This window comes from Stegostoma tigrinum, chromosome 1 (genome assembly GCF_030684315.1).
Source record: "Stegostoma tigrinum isolate sSteTig4 chromosome 1, sSteTig4.hap1, whole genome shotgun sequence".
NCBI lineage: Eukaryota > Metazoa > Chordata > Chondrichthyes > Orectolobiformes > Stegostomatidae > Stegostoma > Stegostoma tigrinum.
In genome coordinates this window covers 57,387,374-57,412,648 of record NC_081354.1, presented here as the reverse complement: position 1 = coordinate 57,412,648, position 25,275 = coordinate 57,387,374, and the positions used below count along the sequence as shown (strand labels likewise).

Genomic DNA, 25,275 nt, shown 5'->3' with positions numbered 1-25,275 from the left:
AAAGGACCTTTGCTCAGAAGATCCAGAAGTAGAACCAGTTTGCATGCAGATGAGAAAGGGCAAATATCAGAAGACACCATGTAAGTGTTTTATAGTCACCCCCGACAGTTGATACGTCATTGGGCAGGCCATTATGTAAGAAATAATTGGTATTTGCAACAAATGCTTACAATAATGGTGGGAGACACTAAATTAATATAGGCTGGGCAATTCAAAGTGGCAAATGAATCTGAAACGTAAGTTATAAAATGCCTTGGTGGCAACTTTCTGGGACAATATATCATCAATACATCTAAGGAAAAACCTATTGAGTATCTAATCTTGAGTAATGAAGGGTAGCAGGGTCATTTGAGACTCGGGAAGGGTGTCGTTTCTGCTTTTTGGTGACTTACTGCAAGCCAATGTTCAGGATGATGAGCCATGTTTAAACAATGGAACCAATGAATATCTGGTGGTGATGGAGGCAAACTAGAACCTCAAAGGATAACAGTTGCATACAGGTGAAAGATCCTACTGGTGTGATGTAAGTTGTGTGATTTGAAAATGTATTAAGTTATAAAATTTAAGTTTGGAATTTGAACTCACGACATATAGGTTTAGGTCTGTGTATCTGAAAGGGTTTAATTATTAACATGTAAAGCTTTCTGAAACTATTTCATTTTCAAATGCGCGACAAAGACAGTTTTTGGGACTAATGGGAATTTGTTTAAATCTGGAGAGTTTTTAATGAGCAAACAAAGTAACAATACAGCACGTTGGCTTCAATTAGAAGGATCTGGATTTGTGTGCTTTTTGGCTCAGTGGAAACAACTTTGGTTTGAGGAAAGCTTTCAGCTCAGGTTTTCAGAAACCCTGATTGAAGCCAGATGTGTAAAACTATTTCTCCTGAAGAAAGGAGATAGTTTACAATTGTGAATAAATAGATTGCAATTGTTTCAGGAGTTTCGTTCTAAAATTCCAGACTGGAAGTGTTTGGTTAAAACCTGAAGGCGTTAGTTGAAGCCAAGAAAGTCGAAGCTTAGTTTTATGAAGTTACGTAGAATGGGTTGTTAGATAGTCAGGCATTCCATGGTTCCACCTTGTTAGAGTTCCATCTGTGAGTGAGAACCAGTTCTTTTTCTGATATTTTCCGCACAGCTTCACTGCAATTGTTAGCACAGGATTCAGCCCCAGCAGTGGCTATCATTACTGCAGAGTGCAGTGTTTCAATGGTGCAGAGAAATGGAGGAGAAACACATGCGCCCACAAGCCCAGGATGTGAAGCAATTGCCAGTAGATGGCAAACTGCCTCTGTGTGAAAAAATCAATTGATGAATGTTCTTTCAGGATGTGGGGGGAGCTATAGGAGGACCAGAGTCTATTGTTCTTGATGCCATTTCCTCCCAAATGAACAAGGTAGAGTGTCGCCACTGACTGAGGGTGTCTCAGTACAATTTCACAGCACTATGCCAACTGTCTCAGTGGGACCTGTGATCTGACAAGTGGGTGGCTGTCCTACCCTGTGGCTACCAAGCTGATAGCTGCACTTAACTGCGATGTAATTGGATACTCCCAAAGTTCCACTGGGGACCTGTGTGGGATCACATAACCTTCAACCCTCACAAATATATCAAAATTGTTACTGATACAGTCTGCAACACAATGTAGCCATTGCTGATGACTCTATTATACAGCCCCATGAGTAAGCGAAGCACATCTATAATGCAGCCCAGCCTTCAACTGGAACCCTTGAAGACAATAATCCTCCTGAGGGCGAGATCCTGATGCCAGTATAAGTCTGGGGGTCTTTGTAGTTCAGCCAGACACAATGTGCCACATTAATGTTACCATGCTGTGGCCTGCCCAACTAACTCAGGCCGTAATGAAGGCTGAAGAGCTCTGAGAGCAGGAGGAGGGAAATGAGGACATTAAGCAGGAGGAACATCGCTTTCAGTGTGATAGAACTGTACAGCATTGGGTATTACAGGCTAATCAGGGCTTACTTAACAGTCAGTTCCAGTTGATGTGATCTGGCTGCAGTGATTATTAATTGACCATATATTTATTGTTGATCGAAAAGCAAACAGTCCCTATATGTTGGCAGAAGTATACACAGCTTTATTTGGTTTGGTTTTCCTTTATGTTTACTGTTGTTGAATAATGGTGAATGTTTTCAACCGTTTGAAGGTTTTCTAAGGTGTTGATAAAGAGGGATTCAATGATGTTAATGTCATCCAATGGCAAAGGATATTGGCTAGATTCTCTATTATTGGAGATGGTCATTGCCTGACATTTCTGCGGTGCTAATGTTACTTGTCGCTTTTTAGCCCAACTTGGATATTGTCCAAATCTTGTTGCAGTTGAACATGGACTGCTTCAGTACTTGAAGAGTCATGAATAGTACTGAACATTGTTCAATGATCAGCAAACATTCCACTTTTGACCTTATGCAGGGTTAGGGTGGAGTGGTCATTTCTGAAGCAGCTGAAGGTGGTTAGACCTAGGACTCTAACTTGAGGAACTCCTGCAGAGATTTCCCAGAGCTGAGATGACTGACCTCCAACAACCACAACTATCGTCCTATGTGTCGGGTATGACTTCAATCAGCCAGGAGAATTTCCCCTGATTCTCATTGATTCCATATTTGTTTGGGCTCCTTGATGCCACACTCAGGTGAATGCAGCCTTGATCTCAAGGGCTGTCACTCTCAACTCACCTCTGGAATTCAGCACTTTTGTCTGTGTTTGAACCAAGGCTGGAATGAGGTCAGGAGCTGGCGAAACCCAAACTGGGTGTCACTGAGCAGGTTATTACTGAGCAGGTGCTGCTTGATAGCACTGTTGATGAACACCTTCCATCACTTTACTGATGATCGCGAGGAGACTGATGGGGCGGTAATTGGTCGGGTTGGATTTGCCCTGCTTTATGTGTACAGGACATACTTGGGCAATCTTCCACATTATTGGGTAAATACCCCTGGTTAAGGTGTACCAGAACTGCTTGCTGCAGGAGTGGCAAGGAGTGAAGAGCTTAGATTTATTCCATTGGTTATGGAATTTCTTAGCTCTGTATATCACTTACTGTTCTTGTGTTTGTCACACAGGTAGTCCTGTTTGATAGTCCCACCAAGTTAACATCTTATTTTTGGGTATATCTGGTGCTATTCCAGGCATGTCCTCCTGCACTGTCATTAAACCAGTGCGGATCCCCTGGCTTAATCACAATTGTAGAACAGACAAAATGAGATTGTGGGGTGTACTGGAGTATGTTTCTGCTGCTGCTGATAGCCCACAGTACCTCATGGATGCTCAGGTTTTGTGCCAGTTTGAAGTCTATTCCATTTAGCAGGGTGATACTGCCACAGAGCATGATCCTCAATATGAAGAAGAGACTTTGTCTCCACAAGAACTGTGCAATAGGCACGTATACCACTGAGTGGTATGTATCTGTGGCAGGTAGATTGGGAAGAATGATTTCAAGTACGTTCTTCTCACTTCTTTGTTCCCTCACCACCTGCCACAGACCCAGTCTAGCAATTATGTGCTTTAAGACTTAATCAGTTTGGCCTGTATTGGTAGAGCTAAACCACCCTTATTGATGGACATTGTAATCCCCCACCCAGAGTACACTTTGTGTCTTTGCCACTCTCAGTGCTTCCTTCAAGTGGGTCTCAACATAGAGGAGTACTGATTCATCAGCCAAGGAGGGGCAGTACATTACTAATCAACAGGAGATTTCCTTGCCCATATTTGACCTGTTGCCACAAGAATACACAGAGTCCCGAATCAATATTGGATTCCCAGAGCAACTCCCCACTGATTATACACCACATTGCTGAATCAGTGGGACAGGACATACCCAGCAATAGTTATGCATGGTATATTGTAAAGTATGATTCCATGAGTATGACCATATCAGGCTATTGTTTGACTAGACATCAGACACCTCTCTTAGATTTGGAACCAGCCCCCAGATGTTGGTATGGTGAGATTGTCAAGGCTCTGAACAATTCTGCAACCAATGGATCATAGAATCCTTATAATGTGGCAGCAGGCCATTCAGCCCATTGAGTCCACACAAACGCTTGGGAGAGCGTCCCACCCAGACTCACCCACAGACCCTAACCCTGTAACCCTACATTTCCCATAGCTAACACCAGCAACAACACCCTCCAAGCCCCCATCCTAAACAATCCTGGAAACAATGGGCAATTTAACATGGCCAATCCACCTAAACTGCAGATGTTTGGATTTTGGGAGAAAACTGGAGCACCCAAAGGAAACCCAAGCTGACACATGGAGAACCTGCAAACTCCACACAGGCAGTCGCCTGAGGGTGGAATCAAACCCAGGTCCCTGGTGCTATGAGGCAGTAGTGCCAACCACTGAATCACTGAGCCACAGTATGCCCCTAGTTAATCTCTGCACTCCTGCCATATGGGATTTCAGCGTGGGTCCCTGGGACACTACTCCAGTGGTAATACCACCAGGTCATCACCACTCCACCTGGATTCCTCCACTCCCTCCAACCTGCATCACTGCACCCTACAAAGTGCGAAAAGGAGAAATCATGTGGGACAGAGTGAGTAGACATTTTTGAGGCTGTAACTCGTAATCTAGAAAGAGAAGCCAGTGGAAGTAGTGTTTCTAAAATGTAATTTGATAAGGTTCCTCACAAGGTATTATTACGCAAGATAATAGCTAATGGAGTTGGATATGATATAGCGGCGTGTGTAGAATACTGCTTAATGGACATAAGACAGAGAATTGGGATACATAAAGCATTTGCAAGTTGAAACAATGTAATTAGTGGAAAGGCTGTAATGATTAGTGTGGGGTCTCAGCTATTTCAATCTATAATATGACTTGGGCAAAGATACTGAGAGTTGCATACCTAAGTGTTCTGATGATGCAAAGCTAGCCGGAATTGTACTCAGTGAAGATGAGACATGGAAGTTGAAGAAAGAATATAGATGATTAAGTGATTAGACAATTACGTACAGATAGTGTTTAAAATGTGAGTATTCACTTTGATAGAAAAACAGCATTTTTAAAAGGTGTAATATTTCTGAATGTTGATGTTCAGAAAGAATTTGAGGTAGTCATGCAAGGAATACAGAAAATTAGCATGCAAGTACATGCAATGAGAATCCTTGCCTATATTGCACGGGAATTGGAGTAAGAGAGTAGGGAAATCTTGCTACAATTACATAGTTTTGGTGAAATCATGCTTGGTATATTCTGCAGAGTTTTGGTCTCCATAGTTACAATGGATATTTGTACTATAGAGACAATACAGTGAATGTTCCTTAAATTAATCCCTGGCTGTTCTATGATGAGATGCTGAGTAAACTGGGGCTAGATCTTTACTCAGAGAGTAGTAAGGGAATGGAAAGCTTTGCCTGCAACGGTAGTAGATTCGCCAACTTTAGGTACATTTAAGTTGTCATTGGATAAGCATATACACGTACATGGAATAGTGTAGGTTAGATGGGCTTGAGATGGGTATGACAGGTCGGCACAACATCGAGGGCCGAAGGGCCTGTACTGTGCTGTAATGTTCTATGTATTCTATGTATATCTGGAGATTAGAAGAATTAGAGTTGATCTCATTCAAACAAGATCTGCCAGGGTAGATATTGAATCCCTCTCTGGGGAAGCTAGAAGATGGGATCTCTGACACATTATAGAAAGATGATCATTTAAGCATGATCTGAAGAGATTTTCCTTCATTCGGAGGTTTATGAACCTACTGTCGGGTATTGGGGATGCTCCATCATTAAGTACATTTAAAGTTAGAAATCACATGACACCAGGTTATAGTCCCACAGGTTTATTTGAAAACACATGCCTTCGGAGCCTCAGTCCTTCTTCAGATGTTAGTGAACGAGGTTAGTATCAGACACAGAATTCATAAAAGGTTCTCACCATTGATGCGGATGTACTTTTCAAACCTAAGATCATGTTAAATCTCTATTCAATTAGAAGGTTTTAATTGATTAATATGTACATGTAAATTCCCGAATTCCTTTCAAGTCACTATCCTGAGAGAGCTAAAAGTTTTATCAGTGTAAAGAAGGTCAGCATCTGCAGTTCCCATTATCTCAGACAATGCCACCCGCAGGTTGCAGGAACAGCAACTCATATTCCGCTTGGGAACCCTGCAGCCCAATGGTATCAATGTGGACTTCACCAGCTTCAAAATCTCCCCTTCCCCCAACGCATCCCAAAACCTGCTCAGTTCGTCCCCTCCCCCCACTGCATCACACAACCAGCCCAGCTCTTCCCCTCCACCCACTGCATCCCAAAACCAGCCCAGCCTGTCCCTGCCTCCCTAACCTGTTCTTCCTCTCACCCATCCCTTCCTTCCACCCCAAGCCGCACCTCCATTTCCCACCTACTAACCTCATCCCACGTACTTGACCTGTCCGTCTTCCCTGGGCTGACCTAACCCCTCCCTACCTCCCCACCTATACTCTCCTCTCCACCTATCTTGTTTTCTCCATCTTTGGTCCGCCTCTCCCTCTCTCCCTATTTATTCCAGAACCCTCACCCCATCCCTCTCTCTGATGACGGGTCTAGGCCCGAAACGTCAGCTTTTGTGCTCCTGAGATGCTGCTTGGCCTGCTGTGTTCATCCAGCATCACACTTTATTATCTTGGATTCTCCAGCATCTGCAGTTCCCACTATCTCAGACAATGCGTGTTAGGTGTGAGACCACGTTTCAAATCTGCCTGTGTTTTAGTTTCAATTCAGAATGGTTTTATTTCTAAAGTAGGAATTTATAAAATGGCATATGGACCGACTGCTTATAAATTCTGTGCTTTTTGAACAATATAAAATGTATCTGCAAGTACAAATTCACCCAATAGATTCACATGTGCATGTGTGTGTGTGTGCATGTGTGTGTGTGTGTGTGTGTGTGTGTGTGTGTGTGTGAGAGAGAAGTGTGTGTGTGTGCGCTTGTGTATGTGTGTGCATGTGTGTGTGTGTGAGAGAGAGGGAGAGTGTGGGGAGAGAATGAATGAGGGGGAAGAGAGAGAGAGTGTGGGTATCTGTGAGTGTGCATGTGAGTGAGTGTGTGTGTGTGTGTGTGCATGTGTGCATCTGTGCATGAGTGTGCGTGTGTGTGTGTGTGTGTGTGTGTGTGTGTGTGTGTGCATGTATGTGTGTGCATGTGTGTGTGTGTGAGAGAGAGGGAGAGTGTGGGGAGAGAATGAATGAGGGGGAAGAGAGAGAGAGTGTGGGTATCTGTGAGTGTGCATGTGAGTGAGTGTGTGTGTGTGTGTGTGCATGTGTGCATCTGTGCATGAGTGTGCGTGTGTGTGTGTGTGTGTGTGTGTGTGTGTGTGTGTGTGCATGTATGTGTGTGCATGTGTGTGTGTGTGAGAGAGAGGGAGAGTGTGGGGAGAGAATGAATGAGGGGGGAGAGAGAGAGTGTGTGTGTTTGGGTATGTGTGAGTGTGTGTGAGAGAGTGAGAGAGAGGGAGAGTGTGGGGAGAGAGAGCATGAATGAGGGGCGAGAGAGAGAGTGTGTGTGTGTGTGTGTGTGTGTGTGTGTGTGTGTGTGTGTGTGTGTGTGTGTGAGAGAGAGAGAGAGAGAGAGAATGTACAGTATGGTGGGTCATCTGTAGTGCGACATGAACCCAAGATCCTTGTTGAGGCTGTCTTCATGGATGCAGAACTTGGCTATCAGCCTCTGCTCAGCAACTCTGCGTTGTTGTGTATCCCGAAGTCCGCCTTGGAGGATGTTTATCCGAAGATCCTTCACCCCCGAAGTGTTCCTTGAGTGGGAGGGAACATCCTTGCCTGGCGATTGTTGCGCAGTGTCCATTCATCTGTTGTTGTAGCGTCTGCATGGTCTGGCCAACGTATCATGCCTCAGGGCATCCTTGCCTGCAGTATATGAGATAGACAACGTTGGCCGAGTCACATGACTATCTGCTGTGCAGGTGGTGGGTGGTGTTCCCAAGTGTGACGGTAGTGTCCATGTCGATGATCTGACACGTCTTGCAGAGGTTACCATGACAGTGTTGTATAGCATCATGGTCAATGTCCTGAACGCTGGGTAGCTTGCTGTGAACAATGACCTGTTTAAGGTTTGGCAGCTGTTTGAAGGTGAAGAGTGGAATGTGGCAGATAAACCTGGTGTTTATGCATTCTCTGTTGGCTGACAATATCTATCAAACCCCAGGCAATGGTCTTCTGGACAGGACCAATTTGAATCCTTTGCCAACTCCCACATGGATCTCTCAAGTGATCCAGTTCATTAGTTGTCTCTTTGGGCTCACTGTTGACATCTTGGAAGAATTCCTGGAGTCTCACTTGTCTGATGAGTTCCTCTCTGTCAGCCATAGACCAATGGGGTTCATTTTTGTGGTGGGGCAGAAACTGAATCCTCGGCTGAGAACTTTGATCTGGTCCAGTTGAAGGGTGTGGTCAGATAAGTTGACGATTGATTTTCGCGTGGTGGTACCACCTTCAACTGTGATCCCAGGAGAAACTTGTTATTGCTGGTGGTGATGTCAAATATCTCTACCTTCTTGTTCTTGGTGTACATGTGGGTGGTGTACTTCTGTTGCCTTGTCTGTTTGGCAGAGCCTTGTAACTACTGCTGTACCTTGAATGCAAGCTGAAGATATGGACTGTATCTTTAGTTTCAAGGTTACACCACTTGCTGCAGTGTTTGCGAGAGGTGCGATGGCAAAGTCTCTCAGTGTAATCAGTACCACCAACTGCCAATTTCCAGGCACCACCCTACAACTCATCCGCTTCGTCCTCGACGACAACATCTTCACCTTCAACAACCAGCTCTTCATCCAGACATGTGGAACAGCCATAGGGACCACATTTGCTCCCCAGTATGCCAACATTTTAATTGCAGGTTCTAACAAGACTTCTTTGCTACACAGAACCTGTGAGAAATGCTGTACACCAGATACATTGATGATATTTTCTTCCTTTGGACACGGCAGGGAATCACCGAGACATAAACATAGTGATATCAAGAAGTTACATCCCACCATCAGACTTACCATGGAATACTCTTTAGAATCAGTCTCACTCTTGGACACACACATCTCCATCAGGGACAGACACCTCAGTACATCACTCTATCTCAATCCTACAGGTAAGCTCATGATGTTGCACTTCTTTAGCTTCTGTCTGAACATAATTATAACAGCCACCCCTACGGGCAAGGCCTTTTACTTACACAGGATCTGTTCGGCAGAGGAGGAATTAGATGCACACCTGAAGGTGTTGAAGAACACCCTCATAGGAACAGGATATGATGCTCAGATACCTCCTCAGAAGACAGACACGGAATACGTCCATTTGGGTGCCCTTCATCGTCCAGTACTTACCTGGAGAGGAGAAACTACGCCATGTTCTTCACAGCCTTCAACACATTATCAATGACCATGAGCACCTCGCCAAGATCTTCTCCATGCCGCCAGTTCTCACCTTCAAACAACCGTCAAACCTTAAATAGACCATTTTTCGAAGCATACCATCCAGCCTTCAGGATAACATCGATCACAACACCACACAACCCTGTGATGGCAACCTCTGCAAGATATGTCAGATCTTTGACATGGACACTACCATCACACGTGGGAACACCACCCTCCACATGAATGGCAGATACTCATAGAACTTAGAACATAGAACCAGACAGCACAGTACAGGCCTTTCGGCCCACAATGTTGTGCTAAACTATTATCCTACTAAGATCAATCTACCCTGCATACTCTACATTTTACTATCCTCCATGTGCCTATACAAGAGTCGTTTAAAACTCTCTAAATTATCTGACTCCTCTACCACTGATGCAGCGCATTCCACACAGTCACCACTCTCTGTGTGAAGAACCTACCTCTGTCATCTGGCCTATGTGACTTGGCCAATGTTGTCTATCTCATACTCTGCAGGCAAGGATGCCCTGAGACATGGTACATTGGCAGAACCATGCACAGTCTACAACAATGGGTGAATGGACACTGCGCAACAATCGCCAGACAGGAATGTTCCCTCTCAACGGGGAACCCTTCAGTGGTCAAGGACATTTGGCCTCGTATCTTTGGGTAAGGGTCCTTCAAGGCAGACTTCGGGATACACAACAACGCAGAGTCACCAAGCAGAGGCTGATAGCCAAGTTCAGTATCCATGAGGATATCTTGGTTTCATGCTGCACTACAGGTGACCCTACCACACTATACACTCGCACGCACACACGCACACACACGCACACACACACAACACACACACACACTCATGCGCACACATGAATCTATGGGGCAAATATTTATTTGCAGATAACATTTTATTTTGCTCAAGAAGCACACAATTTTACAGACAGTCAGTCAGTTCACCACTTTATAAGTTCCTACTTTAGAAATAAAACCAGCCTGACTCGAAACTAAAATACAAACAGATTCTAAATGAGGTCTCACATCTAACATGCATTGTCTGACCTGAAGTGTCACCCCTTCTTTCCACTGATAAAACCTTTAGTTCTCTCAGGGCCATGACTTGAAAGGAATTCAGGGCTTTACATATACAAATTAATCAATTGAAACCGTCGAACTGATTAGAGATTTAACAGTATCTTAAGGTTTGTTTTGTATGGTGTGAACTTTTGATCTTTTACTTATAAATTCTGTATCCAATACTACATCTCTCACTAACAACTGAGGAAGGACTGCAGCTCCGAAAGCTCATGTTTCCAAATGAACCTGTTGGACTATAACCTGGTGTTGTGTGATTTCTGACCTTGGCCACCCCAGTTCAACACCAGCACCAGCACATCATACATTCAGGATTGATATAGGCAGATTATGGGTCATTCAGAGAATCAAGTGATAAAGGGAATTGTTGAGAAAGTAGAGTTAAGCAAATCAGCCATGATTCTATTGAGCAACGGTACAGCTTCAAGAAACCATCTGATCTACTCTTTCCCCTTTCTCATGCACATTGTCGATTACATTAGACATTTTGATTGCTCCTCAGTCAAGTTGGTACAGGAGTGACTAGCAGCTGCATTCACCAACCCTCACTACAAGAATACAAAACTGACTTCCACTGGAAGAGAGTAGGCAGGCGTAAGAAGCATCTCCAGAGAGCTATTGGGCATTCATGTCTTGGTGTAAATCTAGTCAAACAACAAACTCCAGAAAGTTATTCTCTGTCACAGAGGTTCTCCTCCCTGAGTTACTTTGTTTTGGATTTGCCAATGCTAATTTTTGATACAGATAGAAAAGTGAAAGTGGAAAAAGTACTGTAGAAACTAAACTTAAAAACAACCTTCTTTGCTTTTAAGTTGAAGTCTGTTTTTCATTTTCTTGTTTTGTCTGTTTTTCTTATTGTAGGTACCAGTTACTGGGCAGTCAACTGTTGGTGATGGAGAGCAAGAATCAAATTCTCTTCAGAAGTATTTAGTAGCTGCTCTTGTCATGCTGGTTATAGTTCTGTTAGTGTGTGTTGCAGCAATCTTTGGAGTATCTCTCATCTACCTTAAACTCCTTCAGGTATTCTACATTTACTTTAAAAACACGCACAAGATAAAATCAAAGTTGTTCCACTGTTCTATAGTTGTAAGACACGACAGGATCAAATGTTGGCCATTCAACCTCATAGGCCTGTTGTGCCAATTAATCAGACCAAAGGTAGCATGGTGGCTCAGTGGTTAGCAGTGATGTTTCAAAGGTGCCAGGGGCTGCGGCTCAATACCAGCTTCAAACAACTGTCCTTGAGAAGTTTGCACTTTCTCCCCATGACTGTGTGGGTTTCCTCCCACAGTCCAAAGATGAGCAGCTTAGGTGGATTGGCCATGCTAAATTGCCTGTAGTGACAGGGTTGTACAGGCTAGGTGGGTTAGCAATGGAAATGCAGTGTTGTGGATCTGGGTGGGATGCTGTCTGGAGGGTAGGTATGGGCCCAATAGCTTGTTTTCACACTGTAGACATTCTATGATTCAAGGCTGATACACATTACAAATTCATTTATACACCTCAGCTTCATGGCCCACCAGACACTTCCTTAACAAAAGATAAATCAATCTGTACTTTCAAAGCCTCAATTGACCCAGGGTTCACAATATTTGAGAAGAAAGTTTCAGCTTTCCACTATACTTTGTGTAAAATAAACTTCCGAATTTTATCCCTTGTTTATGTTATAATGTGTTTAAAAAAACCTTCAATACGCTCATTTGTGAATTATCCGACTGAACATGGCATTGTTATTTTTAATCTGAAAATGGGCTAATTTTACATCTGCATACTGCTACAGGAAGCCCACACAAATGTAAAGTAGAATGTGTGTCCGCAATACAATTGAATGCTGCTCTGCCAAATTGCAGAACATGAGTGGGCATGGATGTTGGAACCTTGTCCACTATCTGAAACAATTGACAAGCTATTGAGTTTGCTAACAAGCAATTCTTTGGCATTTTGTCATTGTCCATTGCCATCTTGGGCATGGGAGAAAGTTTGGGAATGTTTGCTGGCAGCTGTGCCTAATGGCACAGGGCAGATGGACAGACCTGGCACTGGGTCAAACACTGCAGGTAGCAACAGATTCAGCTGGTAAAGGTGGCAGCATCAGTGTGTTTCTAAATTTTTTACGAATCTTTTCTCAGCCTAACACAACACTGGTAAAAAGCTAGAATGAAAGGCTCAGGAGCCTTTCAATGTGTGTTTGCTGCAGTGCTCCTCTGTTACATAATGTCCCAAACTAAAACTTATGAACATAGAAATTAAGAGCTGACAAAGGTCATTTGGCTCCTCATGCCAACTGTGCAATTCAATAAGAACATGGCTAATCTGTTTGTGTTTTGAATGATAATCTTGGATTCAATTGCCTAACAACAACCTGTCATCCTCCACCTTAAAATATTCAATGACCTCCACCTCTATTATCTTGTGAGGCAGACACTTACAAAGTCACACAAACATCCAGGAGAAACCAAAATTCTCTTCATTGTTAGTCTTAAAAGGGCAACCCCTAAATTTAAAACAGTGCCCCCTCATTCTTGACTCACTACAACAGGGAACATGCTTTCTACAGCCATTTTGTTGAAACCCATCTTGATTTTATTGTTCAATCCAGCCACACTTTAGTCTTCTAAAGATGCTTAGACTATGCAACATTTCCTCATAAGACAGCCCATTCATTCCAGATATCAATCTAGTAAACCTCATCTGACCCGTTTCTAATGCATTTACATCCCTCCTTAAATGAGGAGGCCAAACTTCCACATAGTGCTTCAGTTTTGGTCTCACCAATGCCCTGTATAAGTGAAAAATGGCATTCTTACTTCTATGTTCAATTACTGTTATTCTAACGAACAGCACTCCATTAGACTGCATAATTACTGCTGTTCCTGTATACAATTGTTTTGTGTTATGTGTGTTAGAACAGTCAAATCCCTCCATGCTACTGAATTCAACAGTCACTTTCTGTTTAAGTTGAATTCTGCATTTTTTTTCATTCATCTTGCCAAAGTGAATTTTCCTACATGTTACCCGTGCTGGATTTTTGCCAACTTATTCAATCTGTCTTTCTCAGTACGTGATCTACACTTCTTTTTAGACTTTGCTATATGCTTTGTTCCATGTAAAATTAGCTAATAAAACCTTTCATCTTTCATCTAAGTCTACGATGCTAAATGTAAAAAGGCCACAATACAAACACACCTCCAGAAAAAAAACTCTTGTTTCTGTCAGTCAACCAATCTTCTATCGAAGTTTATCCTTACACCATGAGCTCCAACTTTGCACAATGACCTTTATAGCACCTTATCCAATACGTAATGGAAATCTGAGTAGAGTATTTCTTCAGAATAATAAAATGTGAGGCTGGATGAACACAGCAGGCCCAGCAGCACCTCAGGAGCACAAAAGCTGACGTTTCGGGCCTTGACCCTTCATCAGAGAGGGGGATGGGGTGAGGGTTCTGGAATAAATAGGAAGAGAGGGGGAGGCGGACCGAAGATGGAGAGAAAAGAAGATAGGTGGAGCGGAGAGTATAGGTGGGGAGGTAGGGAGGGGATAGGTCAGTCCAGGGAAGACGGACAGGTCAAGGAGGTGGAATGAGGTTACTAGGTAGGAAATGGAGGTGTGGCTTGGGGTGGGAGGAAGGGATGGGTGAGAGGAAGAACAGGTTAGGGAGGCAGAGACAGGCTGGACTGGTTTTGGGATGCAGTGGGTGGAGCGGAAGAGCTGGGCTGGTTGTGTGGTGCAGTTGGGGTAGGGGATGAACTGGGCTGGTTTTGGGATGTGTTGGGGGAAGGGGAGATTTTGAAGCTGGTGAAGTCCACATTGATACCATTGGGCTGCAGGGTTCCCAAGTGGTATATGAGTTGCTGTTCCTGCAACCTTCGGGTGGCATCATTGTAGCACTGCAGGAGGCCCATGATGGACATGTCATCTAAAGAATGGGAGGGGGAGAGGAAATGGTTTGCGACTGGGAGGTGCAGTTGTTTATTGCAAACCGAGCAGAGGTGTTCTGCATAGCGGTCCCCAAGCCTCCGCTTGGTTTCCCCAATGTAGAGGAAGCCACACCGGGTACAGTGGATGCAGTATATCACATTGGCAGATGTGCAGGTGAACATCTGCTTAATGTGGAAAGTCATCTTGGGGCCTGGGATAGGGGTGAGGGAGGACGTGTGGGGGCAAGTGTAGCATTTCCTGCGGTTGCAGGGGAAGGTGCCAGGTGTGGTTGGGTTGGAGGGCAGTGTGGAGTGAACAAGGGAGTCACAGAGAGAGTGGTCTCTCCGGAAAGCAGACAGGGGTGGGGATGGAAAAATGTCTTGGGTGGTGGGGTCGGATTGTAGATGGCGGAAGCGTCGGAGGATGATGCGTTGTATTCGGAGGTTGGTGGGGTGGTGTGTGAGAATGAGGGGGATCCTCTTCGGGCGGTTGTGGCGGGGCCGGGGTGTGAGGGATGTGTTGCGAGAAATGCGGGAGACGCGGTCAAGGGCGTTCTCGATCACAGTGGGGGGAAGTTGCGGTCCTTGAAGAACTTGGGCATCTGGGATGTGCGGGAGTGGAATGCCTCATCCTGGGACCGGATGCGGCAGAGGCGGAGGAATATGGAATAGGGGATGGAATTTTTGCAGGAGGCTGGGTGGGAGGAGGTGTATTCTAAGTAGCTGTGGGAGTCGGTGGGCTTGAAATGCACATCAGTTACAAGCTGGTTGCCTCAGATGGAGACTGAGAGGTCCAGGAAGGTGAGGGATGTGCTGGAGATGGCCCAGGTGAACTGAAGGTTGGGCTGGAAGGTGTTGGTGAAGTGGATGAACTGTTCGAGCTCCTCTGGGGAGCAAGAGGCAGCGCCGATACAGTCATCAATGTAACGGAGGAAGAGGTGGTGTTTGGGGCATGTGTAGGTGCAGAAGAGGGACTGTTCCATGTAACCTACAAAGAGGCAGGCATAGCTGGGGCCCATGCGGGTGCCCATGGCCACCCCCTTAGTCTGTAGGAAGTGGGAGGAATCGAAAGAGAAGTTGTTGAGGGTGAGGACGAGTTCGGCTAGGCGGATGAGGGTATCGGTGGAGGGGGCTGGTCGGGCCTGCGGGACAGGAAGAAGCGGAGGGCCTTGAGGCCATCTGCATGCGGAATACAGGTGTATAGAGACTGGACGTTCATGGTGAAAATGAGGTGTTGGGGGCCAGGGAATTGGAAGTCCTGGAGGAGGTGGAGGGTGTGGGTGGTGTCACGGACGTAGGTAGGGAGTTCCTGGACCAAAGTGGAGAAAATGGACTTTCCTGCCCCACCAAACTCATCTCTACCTATCTGGAAATCCTGCCCAACCGAACTCATCTCCATCTATCTGGAAACACCCCCTCAATCATGACCCCACACCCGAGCACCAAACCATCATCTCCAACACCATTCATGACCTCATCACCTCAGGGGACCTCCCACCCGCAGCCTTCACCTCAGTCCCCCTCCACCAACACCCTCATCCGCAGAGCCGAACTTGTCCTCACCCTCAACAACTTCTCTTTCGATTCCTCCCACGTCCTACAGAGTAAGGGGGTGGCCATGGCCACCCGCATGGGCCCCAGCTATGCCTGCCTCTTTGTAGGTTACGTGGAACAGTCCCTCTTCTGCACCTACACAGGCCCCAAACCCCACCTCTTCCTCCGTTACATTGATGACTGTATCGGCACCTCCTCTTGCTCCCCACAGGAGCTCGAACAGTTCATCCACTTCACCAACACCTTCCAGCCCAACCTTCAGTTCACCTGGGCCATCTCCACCACATCCCTCACCTACCTGGACCTCTCAGTCTCCATCTGAGGCAACCAGCTTGTAACTGATGTCCATTTCAAGACCACCGACTCCCACAGCTACTTAGAATACACCTCCTCCCACCCACCCTCCTGCAAAAATTCCATCCCGTATTCCCAATTCCTCCGCCTCCGCCGCATCTGCTCCCACGATGAGGCATTCCTTTCCCGCACATCCCAGATGCCCAAGTTCTTCAAGGACCGCAACTTTCCCCCCAAAGTGGTCGACAACGCCCTTGACCGCGTCTCCCGCATTTCTCGCAACACATCCCTCACACCCCGCCCCCGCCACAACCGCCCGAAGAGGATCCCCCTCGTTCTCACACATCACCCCACCAACCTCCGGATACACCGCATCATCCTCCGACGCTGCCGCCATCTACAATCCGACCCCACCACCCAAGACATTTTTCCATCCCCACCCCTGTCTGCTTTCCGGAGAGACCACTCTCTCCGTGACTCCCTTGTTCACTCCACACTGCCCTCCAACCCAACCACACCCAACACCTTCCCCTGCAACCGCAGGAAATGCTACACTTGTCCCCACACGTCCTCCCTCACCCCTATCCCAGGCCCCAAGATGACTTTCCACATTAAGCAGTGGTTCACCTGCACATCTGCCAATGTGGTATACTGCATCCACTGTACCCGGTGTGGCTTCCTCTACATTGGGGAAACCAAGCGGAGGCTTGGGGACCGCTATGCAGAACACCTCTGCTCGGTTTGCAATAAACAACTGCACCTCCCAGTCGCAAACCATTTCCACTCCCCCTCCCATTCTTTAGATGACATGTCCATCATGGGCCTCCTGCACTGCCACAATGATGCCACCCGAAGGTTGCAGGAACAGCAACTCATATTCCGCTTGGGAATCCTGCAGCCCAATGGTATCAGTGTGGACTTCACCAGCTTCAAAATCTCCCCTTCCCCCACCGCATCCCAAAACCAGCCCAGTTCGTCCCCTCCCCCCACTGCACCACACAACCAGCCCAGATCTTCCCCTCCACCCACTGCATTCCAAAACCAGTCCAACCTGTCTCTGCCTCCCTAACCTGTTCTTCCTCTCACCCATCCCTTCCTCCCACCCCAAGCCGCACCTCCATCTCCTACCTACTAACCTCATCCCACCTCCTTGACCTGTCCGTCTTCCCTGGACTGACCTATCCCCTCCCTACCTCCCCACCTACACTCTCCTCTCCACCTATCTTCTTTTCTCTCAATCTTCGGTCCGCCTCCCCCTCTCTCCCTATTTATTCCAGAACCCTCACCCCATCCCCCTCTCTGATGAAGGGTCTAGGCCCGAAACGTCAGCTTTTGTGCTCCTGAGGTGCTGCTTGGCCTGCTGCGTTCATCCAGCCTCACATTTTATTATCTTGGATTTTCCAGCATCTACAGTTCCCATTATCACAGAGTATTTCTTCAGGCTCTGTTTGATCCATTGCATATGTTATGCTTTCTCACAACATCAATACATTGTTTAAACAATATTTCCCTTTCTTAAAACAATTCTGACTCTTCCCGCTTAACTTTTCTATGTTCCCAGCTACAACTTCCTTAAAAATCAGTTATAATGTCTTCCCCATCACAGACATCAAGCTAACTGGTCTTTGGTGTCTGGATTTCTGCCTCTAGATTAGAAAAGGTAAAAGGTTATATTTGCTACTTTCTAGTTGGATAGACTCTTCCCAGGATCTAGCCTGAGTAGCCACCTCTTTGAAGACCCTAAGGTGAAGTCCACATGGACCTGGGAAATTGTTGGTCTCCAGCCCCATCACATCACTTAGCATCACTTCCCTGGTGATTGTAATTTCACTACGTTCCTCGCTCCCTTCCATGTCCTATGTTTTTATTATGTCTTCTATAGTCAAAACAGACACAAAATATTTGTTAATTTAATCCACCATTTCCAAAACATGGTTTAATTGGAGTTCTAATCATCTGGCCCTAAAATTCCACAGGTTCTACTTCCACTAAAACATTGGTGAAGCCTCCAAAGAAAAGAAGAATCCCACTTACATGAACTTTCCAGCATTTCTGCAGGGTCATGGCACCACTACCCCTTACTCATAAATGACTGGACTGTCTCGCTTCTAACAGTGGACAAGGGCCCAGAATGTCAATGGTGAACAGCACAATTGAGATGAGATTTGCAAGTCTCAACCAGAATGCACTTGGAAGCCACTAATAGGGTATAGGCCTTGCAAATGTCCTGAAATCAGGGACATATTTTAAAGGCAAAACTGCTAATTGGCTCTTTTGAACATGGGTATAGGAATGAGGATTTAGACGTGAGATGTAGGGTAAGGTTGCCAGGTTTGGAGGACGCACAACCATCTGAAGGACAGTTAAAATTGCCACTGACTGGGCACGAAAGCAGTATCCATTTGCCAAGCTGTGTCAATGTGAAGCTCTGTCAGGGATCAGTGTTGGAGGGCCCCAATACCCTGTGGAGTGGCAGGGCCATGATGTTTGCCAAGGCTGGAGGACGTCCCATCTGTTTGATGATGTGTGTCACATATTGGTACAGTTTTCTTAGCTCTGAGTTCTCCCTTTGAGCCAGCAACTGTGTGGGCCAGCTTTGTTTGTATTACCCAAATGGTGTCATATTACATCAAATTATCTACATAGTGCAAACACCACTTGATTTTTCATTCCATTGACTTAATTCGAGTGAAAACTGAAGAGGTTCCATATTGGGCCAAGTGATCCCTTCCATTTAATTTAAGGTGAAATTACATATCTTACCCAAACTGATCAAATAAAATGAGGTTCACTAGTGAATTCTTCAAATATTGCATCAACGCACATATGGGCATTCCAAAAGAAATTTTACTTCCCTCCAAATGTGCAGTGGAGTTAATAATAGGTTAAATTTGACATTTCTGCTGCCACACTACTTCTATCTACATTTGTTAATCAGGCAATTCAAAGCAAGTGAAAATATTCCAGAAGTTGCTGGATAAATTCTGCTAAAGGTGTTGCATTGTGATTGAGATGACCCTAGGTTTAATCCCTGGATTGTGCTGACTGCTGACTCCTGTGGAAAAGACATTGCAATTGGTGTTGTTGGGAGAGGGGAGGGTTGAGCTCGGCTATGGTATTTTCCACAATCAACACTCAATACTTGGTTCCCAAACAGGGATATGTCACCACAGAGCTATAGGTTCCTACAGCTAAAAATCACAATGGTTTGATCGAGAGATGAATAAGAGAAAAGGGGGGATCATGAGCCAAAGAATTATCATGGTCAAAGAGTTGTTTATTTTCAAATAAAATGTAGACTTTTTTTTAAAAAAAGTACTGACTGAAAACATTCATACGCTCTTGTCACAATTAAGTCACCGTTCTGCTGTATAATGTATGAATAAGCCAATTCCTCCCATTATAGAGTGCAAGAAATTACACTTTTTATTTCAGATCAGGAAAATGCTGTCAGAGAAAGATGATGAGACATACGCACAGATTGGTGCAAACCTGGCTCAAATTACGCAAGTGAGAAAAGATCAGGACTTGACCAATATGAATGGGAATGTGAAAGGGAACAACTGCATTGCACAAGTGGAAAATGGCAAAGAACATGAGACAGAAGGGAGGTCGACCAGGTCTTCTTATCTTAAGCTTCCTGATGGAACTACCTCATCTAAGTCTCCAGACAAGGCAATGCTTGACATGGATCCTTCAAAAGATTTTAGTGCCAATGGAGTCAGAGGGGACAGTCGGTTAGCAGACAATATCCCTAAATATGCCTCACCACCTTCTTACAACAATGCTATCAAAAATGGCTCACGGAATATTGTGATGCAAATGGAAAATCCAAAGGGGCTCCACGAAAGTGTAACTCAGAGAGAGCTGAATAATTCCCAGGGCAATGCACTTCAACAGTCAACAGGATTGAGAACTTTCAGTCCAACTGCAAACAGTGGTTCTGCTATCACACAAAGCAATCAGAAGACTGCAAAAAAGCCTAAGACTGAAGCAGGACATCTGACAACAAATCCTCCAGAGGGCTCTTCTCCTGATTCTAGCATTTATGCAATTTACGATGTGCCTCGGCCTTGCTTATGCTCCTCAATGTGCCGAGGTGTTGTCTGGCACACATCAACTTTTCAACACAATACTCTGAAGCGCTCCTTAAGCGAAATAGGTCCTAATGCATTTGAACTACCAATTGAAATGCTTCAGGAAAACAAGTACGCTGTGCCTAGACCAGTGACTTTTCCAAGCAATGTGAATTATGAAACTGAACTTAAGAATCTAGAGAAATGTTCATCCAAGGACTCAGGTGTTCTGTCGTATGTGGACTCACAGTTACTAGATTTGATTCCTGAGGTAAATGAACCTCATCTTGACACCAAAAGTAATCTGGAAAATAAACAAAGACAAGCAGCTGACAAGGAATCCACTGGAGACAGTAGTTTATTTATTTAATCAAATTGTAAATTAGGAGCCCACAAGAAACATAAAATGAGTAATGTGCCTTTAAATTTTGAAGGAAGGAAGGAATCAGCCTGTGCACTTTTTAAAGACACAAATGGCACCAAGTGTTAAACTTCATTTGTGCATCTAATTTGTTTTGGTGATAAGTTCAGCCAACTGAAAGTAGGTTAATTTACCAACTTTTAAGACCTCTACAAAGCAACAGGCCATGCAACTATAGCAAAAACCATCTTGCTCCAGTTTACAAGAGTGAATGGTACATGAATGAGCAACAAATTGTTGAATCAATGGAAGCGGTGAAAAGATAACAGCTTCTAAAACACTCAAACAGCAAAGAATTTCCTTTCGAATGAAACAAAGACTCAGCATATTTTGATTATGCATAAAAATCGATTTTACATCATTGATCTAAAGATTATGTTACATGGCATATTGTGACATTGTGGTGTCCGTATCTAATTCTGGTGTCCATTACATTCTGGAAGGATACTAAAGCCATGGCAAAGAGACATCTATAGGAACAAAATCAAGACTTCCAGTTATCTGTGGAGACAAAAGAAATTGAAATCGTTCTATCTAGACCAGAAAAAGTTAAGGGAGAATTAACAGAGTACAAAATGATGATGGATTCTGATAGTTTCTGCCTACCTACTCTGTCACCACTGGCACAGTTGTGCAAGGGACACAGATTTAGGATTATTAAGAAAATAACCAGCGGGGAGAGCTTCTTTTCACGCAGCAAGTTGATGAGAGATGCATTTCCTGGAAAAGGGGTTGGGACACCAGTACCATACCCACTAGTTTAGTGTGCAGCCTTCTACTTTCCATAAACAGCAAGTCATAGTTGTAAGGTTGCTCAGTGGCACCTTATTTTGGAGAGAAGGAATCTACCACAGGGAAATCAAATTACAGTTGCTGGCACTCAGCTAAGTCACAAGGCAAGTGTTTCGGAGAGTTTTATGATCAGAGAAGGGTTGGCACAGGGCAGGGACATTTTAATTTCCTTGGAGGACTCCTCTTGCTGCAAGTTTCCCATTGTGAGAAAGCTACGATTCCTACTCCACTCTTCACCACTTAGGTTGGAGTTGAGGATCATCAGGCCCTGATCTTCATATTTTAAGAAGGCCTGTAATGACTTGTAGGCATCTTTGCCACATGTCAACAAAGACAGGCTACTGCAAAAGGCACTAGGAATGAAGGAGGCTATGAGCAGTCAACTAAAGTATCAATGTTGATCACATGATCTCAACACACCCCTCTGCCCTGTTCTTTCTACCAAAGTTTAAACTATCCTTGCTAAATTCATTAAAATTGTTGTCTAAAAATATTTCCTACAGATTATGGACGGTATAGACATAAGTATCCTGAATCCTTACCTTCATATCTTTGTACGTCATTTATCCCTAAAAGTTTCCAAATCATCTGAGGAAGAGTTCATTTTCATCTCCAAAACTGATGGGAAAATGATTCAAAAGAAAACTGATGGTTATCTGCTAACAAAAATCAGAAGACCAGATTATAAAGTAAAAAGGTGAGGCCATCAAAGTCCCAGAAGGTTAATTTCTCATTAGAGAGGTGGTGGCTTTACATGACAGTCACCACCTCTCAGGTGAGGAGTGAGGTTGAGAAGGTAGGACCTTCATAGTAACCTCAGCTGGCTTTGGAACTGAACCCATGCTGTTAGCTCCACTCTACATTGCAAGCCAACTGGCCGGCCATAGAACTAATCAACTACTAGAAGTAACGCAAAAATACCAACAGATGTATCTCAGGATGTTTTAACCTCCACAAACCCATATGGCTGTCTCAAGATATGTCTAAGGATGGTCTTATTTGACATCAGGATATTCTAGCAAAGTTGCAATCTATAGTCATTAGCAATCTGATCAGCAATCTGAACTCTCATTTCAGGGACTTTTCTCACTTGGTTCTCCCCCATAATTAATAAGAGCAGACAGCTTGACTTCAATGGACAGGTTGTATTACAGAGATGATAGCCATGAACGAGTCAGCATTTTTTTTTGGTTTTGTTTCCCATTGAGAAAGAAGTGTAAATGAGAGTAGGGAAGTTCAATGTCAAGTTGGGTATGGAAATAAAAATAAAGAAGGAGAGCAGCATTCAATTAAGAGAACAGGAGGAAGACTCATGAAAGAAATGTTTTGAAACGGCATTTTCAATTTTCCATTTTTAAAATCACCAACAACAATTCCACAGTTGCAAGATTTTCACTTCCAGAGACTGATAACATTATTTTATACTGATCATATGGTTGAAAGGATGCATAGGATGGAATGTACAAAATGGAGTTTTGTGTTGAGTTTAGTTTGCTTCAACCAAGAAAATTCACATGTTCCATAGATTTGAGAATCAGGCAGCGAATGGAACAGCAGGACAATTCAAACAGCAGGTTTTGCATTTTTAGGTTGACATTAAATTTGCTTCTCTGCTGAATGTTGTTACGCCATCTGCACAATAATAACGGTGAGCACCATTATTTTCTTTCGTAAGTCTCTGGCCAATTTTTACCATAATACAGCAAGGAACAGGGTTCGGCCTTGCTTCGGTGATCACACGTTTGCCTCTGTATCAGAGGTTGGACCAGGACCTGACTACATATTCTAGGCTGCAATTTCAATGCATTGCTAGGGATTGCTATTGTGTTGGGTGTGCCATATAAATGATGAGATGCCAAACTTGCTCTGTTAAATGGATGTGAAAGATTCCATAAAAGAATGATTTCCTAACCGATATGTAACCCTCATCAAATGTGACTAAACATTGAATACTTTGTTACTTGTAGCACTTTGCTGAGTACCGGCTTGAGATGTGTTGCCTACACTATAATGACTTTACTGCTTGTAAAGTGGTTTAGGACATCCTGATGTTGTGCAATGCTCTGAATTGTTATAAATGCTTTCTTTCTTAGGTGAGTTATTAATGTTAATTTTTACTATGTAAAAATTTGAATATTATTCATTCACTTTGATTTATTGAAGCCGTGTACATTGATACTTTTATCATTTCTGCATCAAATCAGTTTTGTTTGTATTTAGTCATCCTGCTCCCACTTCAACATATATATGTTTTTTCAATTGCTTCTCTATGTACATGCCTCTGTCTGCAATGTTCTGGCATGTGTTGCATTCTTTCATTCACCACAGCCTGATATTGTAAAATGTATAAATGTAAAAGTAGCTTGGTTACTGTAAAAAGACTATTAAAAAAACTTCTCATAATTTTCTGCATTTCATTTTTCTTTGTTGTTCACAGCTTTTCCAGATGTGGGTACTTAAATAATGTTAACTATTATAAGAGCCCAAACACACCTTCAGGTGTAGTGGTGTTTTACTGTACTTCTTCCATCTATTCCACCTTACTAATCAAAAAAGGCAAAGAACTGCCGATGGTTGAAATCTGAAAAAGAAATTGCTAGAGAAACTCAGCAGGGCTGGCAGCATTTGTGGCAGAGTAAACTTCTTGTGTCCAGTGACCCTTCTTCAGAACTTGTGGAGAATGGCCACCAGATCCAAAATGCTGACCCCATGTTTTCTCTGCAGGTGCTGCCTGACCTGCTGAGATTCTCCAGCAATTTCTGTTTCTGAATTCTACCTTATTGTAGCCAGGCAAAGAAAAACATCGATTAGGAAATAATGAAAACCGCTCGTGACTTCAATCTGCAAAAATACCATTGTTGAGCAGATTAAATTTAATGAACATATCCAACAAGTGGAAAGCACAATCAACGATCTGTACAGACCTACAAGATGTGCATTAGTTGCTACATGCCCTGATGAAAAGTCTGTAGATTACTTTCTTATCATAGAGACTGAACAGGAATCTTTAGTAACACTTTTGAATTCTAAGATGCTCACAAAAGTTGCGTCCAAACTATGGCAATTCAGAGGACAATAAGGCTTGACAGAAAGACAGAATATGTTCTGGGACCACAGTGGATCCTTTACACCATATTCCTGTGACAAGGCCTGAGCAAGCTGATGTAGTATTCATGAAAGAGATAGACTACATTGGCAACTCCACCCATCAGTAACTAAGTAAAATCAACGATCTGCAGAAATCTGGCAAAAAATATGCTCAGTCAAAGAGGAGTGCAGTAAATGATGATCAATAAATGTGCTTTCTCACAGGCAGTACTATGAATAGAAAGGACACCTTAATGTAACGAATGAGTTCATAATTTATAACGAGAGATTTCTCATTCTCAGAATTCTGAGATTCAACATATTGCAAAAATTGCAACAAAGATACCTGGGCATAAAATGTCAAGCCAGCGCAAGGTATTCTGCTTGGTGGACAGGTCTCTTGTACTATTTGCCAGGAGACAAGAGAACCATCATCCTTTCCATCAAGACCATGGAAATCTTGAAACATAGAGTCCAATGTTCTTAATAAATGTTAACTACCGCTCCAGGTGGGTACATGTTATGCAACCAAAGGGCTACACATCTGAAGCAATGCTTAGAATGCTGCAGGAGATCTTCACAAAACACCAAATTCCAGAAGGTTAATGACAAAAAAATGGATAACAGCTTGCCAAAGAATGCTTT

The 25,275-nt window shown here is 44.0% G+C and overlaps 1 protein-coding gene across 2 annotated transcripts in view; it reads left to right on the top strand.

The window, feature by feature from the left end:
• The window catches only part of LOC125456177 (uncharacterized), a 30,145-nt gene extending 6,437 nt beyond the window's left edge, over positions 1-23,708 (top strand). Inside the window, exons 2-3 of one of the 2 annotated variants that reach the window (XM_048539015.1) lie at positions 11,348-11,506; positions 19,690-23,708. In XM_048539015.1, the coding sequence (XP_048394972.1) occupies positions 11,348-11,506; positions 19,690-20,700 (1,170 nt within the window). In that variant the 3' untranslated portion in view covers positions 20,701-23,708. The remainder of the gene's footprint in view (positions 1-11,347; positions 11,507-19,689) is intronic. The other variant, XM_048539023.1, reaches the window with a different exon arrangement.
• Positions 23,709-25,275: the final 1,567 nt, after the last annotated feature.